The sequence below is a fragment of the Chinchilla lanigera genome, unplaced genomic scaffold (assembly GCF_000276665.1).
Source record: "Chinchilla lanigera isolate Chin_1 unplaced genomic scaffold, ChiLan1.0 scaffold00114, whole genome shotgun sequence".
In the NCBI taxonomy this organism is placed as follows: domain Eukaryota; kingdom Metazoa; phylum Chordata; class Mammalia; order Rodentia; family Chinchillidae; genus Chinchilla; species Chinchilla lanigera.
Genome location: NW_004955515.1, coordinates 2,420,052 through 2,425,241, shown reverse-complemented (window position 1 = coordinate 2,425,241; position 5,190 = coordinate 2,420,052). Strand labels below are relative to the sequence as shown.

General features: G+C 51.3%; 1 protein-coding gene across 1 annotated transcript; it reads left to right on the top strand.

Moving 5' to 3' along the window:
* Positions 1–390: 390 nt before the first annotated feature.
* Gadd45g (growth arrest and DNA-damage-inducible, gamma) lies at positions 391–2,105 on the top strand. The gene is made up of 4 exons (XM_005408873.2): positions 391–683; positions 975–1,076; positions 1,203–1,416; positions 1,513–2,105. Exons 1-4 carry the CDS (start codon positions 445–447, stop codon positions 1,621–1,623), a joined length of 666 nt encoding a protein of 221 aa, XP_005408930.1. The 5' UTR covers positions 391–444; the 3' UTR covers positions 1,624–2,105.
* The last annotated feature ends 3,085 nt before the right edge of the window (positions 2,106–5,190 follow it).

The following is a 5,190-nucleotide window of genomic DNA, read 5'->3' as shown; positions in this document are numbered from 1 at the left end:
TAGGCGGCCAGGGTCGGCGGCGAGGCTATGTTGATGGGCCTTTGCAAGCCCCAGAGTACTGCTGCATGCTTTTACTTTAATTTTCATTTTCAATGCAACAGCCCCATAAACTTCAAATTAAAAGGAAAAGAAAAATAGCAAGGTAGCAGTAAAAATAAACGCAAAGCAAGAGTCTTTTACAGTCTGCAAGTGTGCATTTCACAAATTGCAGCCTATTAGCAAACAAGGGTTTCTTTCTTTTTTTTTTTTTTTAGTTTTCCTTTTAAGGACTTAAAAAAAAGGCGAGATGAAATCTGCAGGCTCCAGTCTGCCTGGTAACACCCCGACAAAAGCGGCAGATTTGAGGTATTGTAACCCCCCCTCGGTGCAGCCCTCCCCACGTGGCCTTCTGGCACGAGCCGTCGGTCTGCCGCCTCATTTGCATCAGAAAGCGGGCGCCGGCCAATGGGCGCGCAGCCTTTCTCCAGCTGGCGGCGCCTCGCTTCTCCGGTCTATATAAGGAGAGCGCGGTGGCTCCTGGCTCACTCGCTGGTGGTGGGCGCGCCGGACCTTGGAGCTACTGACCGTGTTTGCGCTCGAGTTCCCTTTGCGCTTGTGGTTTTGGATAACTTGCAGCTCATCAACTGCACCATGACTCTGGAAGAAGTCCGCGGCCAGGACACAGTTCCGGAAAGCACAGCCAGGTGAGCGTCTGGGCGCTGAGAGCTTGTGGTGCTAGGCGGTGGAAGTCCTCGGGGTGCGAGCCGAGCACTGGCACCAGCGGAGTTCAGGAGTCGTGCCGGGGTGCGCTCCTGGGGCTGAACAGTCTGGGTGCCAGCCCTCGCTCAGGTCCGGGCAGCCAGAGGCAAGGGTGTGGGCTCCCGGCCGGGTCGGGAGCCAGACAGGGGTGCGGACAGCGGGTGCTGGCAAGAGAGCAGGTTGGAGCTCGGGATCAAGGGTCTGGGGGTCACAGCTCATGGCGCCGCTCTTCACAGGATGCAGGGCGCCGGGAAAGCGCTGCACGAGCTGCTGCTATCGGCTCAGCGCCAGGGCTGCCTCACCGCCGGCGTCTACGAGTCCGCCAAAGTCCTGAACGTGTGAGTATAGACGCGGCTTGGGCTGGATGAAGTGACTCGGATAGGGAGTGGAGGGGAGACGCGGGGCCGCACCGAGAAGACAGTGGCCTGCGGACCCTGACCTTATGGTTCTCCTCTTCCGCGCAGGGACCCTGACAACGTGACCTTCTGCGTGCTGGCCGCAGACGAGGAGGACGAGGGCGATATCGCGCTGCAGATCCATTTCACGCTGATCCAGGCGTTCTGCTGCGAGAACGACATAGACATCGTGCGCGTGGGCGACGTGCAGAGGCTGGCGGCGATCGTGGGCGCGGGCGATGAGGGGGGCTCGCCGGGCGACCTGCATTGCATCCTCATTTCGGTGAGTGCAGCCTCCGCCCCCTCCGCGGTGTCTTCCCCGCGCCCCGTCTTGGATCGCGGCTGGCCTGGCTCACCCCGTGCTGTGCTCTCCTGGCAGAACCCCAATGAGGACGCGTGGAAGGACCCAGCCTTGGAGAAGCTTAGCCTGTTCTGCGAGGAGAGCCGCAGCGTCAACGACTGGGTACCTAGCATCACCCTTCCCGAGTGACCGCCCGGGCGGGAGCCTTGGTCTGATCGAGGACGGGGCGACGCCCCGGGGCGCCTAGCGCGCTGCTGGCTCTGTGGAGGGGCCCTCCGAGGACACCCGAGTGCGGCGTGGAGACTGGCAGGCGGAAGCCTGGAGAGTGAGGAGCAGGCCTGCCCAGGAGGGGCTGGGCCAAGGCGGGGCAGGCTGGCCCAAGCCAAGGACTCTGCGAATGTCCGGAGCGGCTGCTTGCTCAGGAAGGCGAGGTGGGGACGTTGGCCTCAGGGCCGGGAAGGACAGACTGGCTGGGTAGGCATGACTCAGCACCTGCGCTCCTCCTGAGGCGGGGAGGGCCGGCCAGGCCGTTTGGACTTGATACAGCCGCAGGAGCCTGACGGACTTCGCAGGCTGCTCTGCTTTTGCAAAAGGGATCCGGGCAATGTTTCGTTTTCTTAAGGACACTGTCATTGAAGCTTTGAATTTTACAATAAACTTGTTGAAACAAACTTATGCTTTTTATTGCGGGTAGGGGATCCTTGTCTCAGGGATGCGGTAACAGATGTTTCAGATGATTGCTGGGACTCCATGGAGTTGGTGGCACCTGTTCCCATCTTCCCATTGGGCAAGAATTGCAAGCTCCTTGGGTTGGTAGCGGGGGAGGGGATGCTGTCTGGAGCGTGAGGGTAAACTTGAGCCTGACTCCTGTTGCTCTCCTTTTAGGAAGATTTTAAACTTGCACGACAGGGACATACTTGAGATAAGGTGTCCCGAAAGAACGGTAGCTCAAGGCTTGCAATCCAATCCGATGACTGTGACCTCCGCCACTGTACCTCCCCTCCCCCTCCTGCCCCGCCCCCTCCTCTCCGACAGCTGCTTATCTGAACAGCTTGCAGGAGGCCGAGGAGCCTTCCTACACAATGAGCGCTGCCTTCTGCAGTCCTGCTCTTTGTGGTCCCTGAGGATGGGAGCAGGCTGCTGCTCAGGGACTTTCTTCCATTAATTGCTCAGACAAAGCCACGCTACAAAAGTATTAATATCAAATATGACACCAAGACTGCGTTCAAGGTGTGAGTCATCATTTTGTCATGGCTGTGATAGAACTTACAAGGTCTGAGCAAAAACTGGGAGGCAGCATCTACATAAATAGGCGTGAGCAATTCTGAGTGGGGCTGGCATCTGCCATCTCCTATTTTGAGTGTCATCTGCCCACATCAGAGTTAAAGAGGATTTGCTGCTATTCACAATTCCTTTTAAAGACTTACAGGAAAGAAAATGAAATCGAGGCTGTCTTCAGGAAACATCAAGGAGAAAACGTCCCGAGTGCATCGGTCTTTTTTATTAGGGCGGTATGTGTTGGTTTCACTCTCTGTGCCTGGCTATAAGTAGCTGCTTTCTGGCAGGGGAAGTGCACGTGGGGCTTGCAGGCTGTCAGCCCGCTGCCCAGCAGCCAGAGAGCCTTCGGGAAAGGCGAGGTGGAGTGCTGTTTTTCTAAGGACATTCTGCTGATTTATCAGCAGTCCTTGGAGTGGCTGCTTTGCCTGGTTGAGTGCCACTTTTAAAATTCTCTCCAAATTGTCCGAGCATTTGCAAGACAACAGGAAAACCATAGGAGCTTAATTCCTTTGCCAGTAAAGAAAGCATCCTGTTTCCCATTTATTAGCTCTTAAAAACATTTACTCTTCCATGAGGCAGAGGCCCAATGAAATAATTCAGCTGTGTTTGTACCCAACTTTAATGTTTAACGTCTTTGCTGCCCCAAATCTTGAGTTTTCCTTATTGGAGTCTTGTGGGGGGTGAGTTCTGGCGAAGGGACCATTTGCCATCACATGCTGTAATAAAAGACAAAGGACATAATGACTTTAAAATGTACCCTTAAATGAGTAAATTCAGCAGAACATTGAACAAAGCCGGCCGCCAGACCCTCCTCCCTGCCAGGCACTTGGAGAACATTGAGTTGGCAGCCCATAAGAAACTTGGCTTCCTCTGGCTGGAGATTACTGCGAAGCCACCTGTTGGAGCTCCAGGAGCTGGGAGAATCTGAAGAGGGAAGAAGATGCTGGGTGATTTTGTGTGTGTGTGTGTGTGTGTGTGTGTGTGTGTGTGTGAGCTGAAAGTCTGCCTCTGCCTGTATCTCCTCTTCCTTTCCTTTCCTCCTTTCTTTTCTTGGTGAATGCATATTAATATATTTAAATGAAGTAATCAACAAGGCAGCAATACAGTGCATGTTTATAAATATATAACTGCACTGAATACCTTCCACTGCCCTGTGTAATAATGCACATATAGGCCTGTCCATGCTGATTGTTGTGTGCAGGTTGAGGCGACCTGTGTACACTGCTGCATGTGATGCCTGCCTCTGGAAAGTGATGGATAAATGTTAATGACAATAATATTTTAAAGCTAATGAAAATGTTTGCTCAACACCACAGAATATCACATGGACGAGCAGATTGGGGAACGGAGAGTCTGGTTCCAGAATCAACAGGTACTTGCTAGGTTATGCTTCCAGATACTGGAGTACTTGCAGGCTGGCAGGTTGAATTACAAAAATGTTAAAGGACGTAGTGAAAGAACTCATAACTAGCCCATCATCACTCCTGTTGGGTGTAGTTTCTGCTTGCCTTTTGTTTTCCCCCTGGAGTTGATAAACCAGTGAGATTACAAACACACATGACATTCTTAGGACTCTGTCTTTGGCTCACTTTGATTTTTGTCTCTCCTTTTTATTCATATGCTATTGCAGTGTGCATATAATGAATAACCTTGTAGACTCTAGCACATGAATGAAAATATACATTTGAGTCTGTGATTCATCTTGGGAGACATCTCTACCTCGGAGTCCTCACCGAACAAGGTGGACCCCTGCTTGCTGCAAGCTTTCAAGTGTCACCTGTCTAAAGCAGACCTGTTATGCACCAGAACAATGAAAGTCTGACATATGGTCTTTTATTTTTAAAAATGTTTTGCACACAATCACTGCTACACAAATTTGCACTGGCAAATCACTTGTCATAAAAATGAAATGGCCATAATTGAAATGACAATTTAGCGGTCAGGACAGTGGTGGGCAGCCCTTGTCCAGACTCCCTGGTTTAACCCAAGAAGCTATTAAAGCAATAGGACAAAATTATTTTTGAGTTTATTTTTAAGGGTTCAAAGTCTCTGCATTATACATTTTCTAAACTGTTCACCTGAACAGCACAAAGTGTATTACTCTGGAGGTTTACAAACAGCCAGTTGAGAAAAAGTGACAAATGAATTTTTCAGAGGATGCTGGCAAACACAAACACAGCTTGGTGAGCAGATACAGCAGTTTTGCTTTTTTCAGGATTCTTAAACTTTTTAGTTGGTTTCCCAATATATTGGCCCCTGGGCTCTCCGTTTGGACATGTCCCCAAATGGTTCAAAGGAAACTGTCCTTCCACTATTTCTCTTAACACATTTGGATGCTTGAGGAATATGCCCCATGAAAGCTGGAAGGCTGGCTGAGTGCCAGGAGGAGGTGACTGTGCCTGGGAACAGGTGGTTTCCAGCCCACTGTGGGTACAGAGAGTTTTTTCTTTCTTTCTTTCTTTTTCTTTCTTTCTTTCT

Excerpts from the sequence above, each read along its gene's own strand:
- Gadd45g (XM_005408873.2), top strand. The coding sequence starts at position 445 with ATGGGCGCGCAGCCTTTCTCCAGCTGGCGGCGCCTCGCTTCTCCGGTC. Across the intron at positions 684-974 it reads GTTCCGGAAAGCACAGCCAG|GATGCAGGGCGCCGGGAAAG; the intron begins GTGAGCGTCTGG and ends CGCTCTTCACAG. Across the intron at positions 1,417-1,512 it reads TGCATTGCATCCTCATTTCG|AACCCCAATGAGGACGCGTG; the intron begins GTGAGTGCAGCC and ends CTCTCCTGGCAG.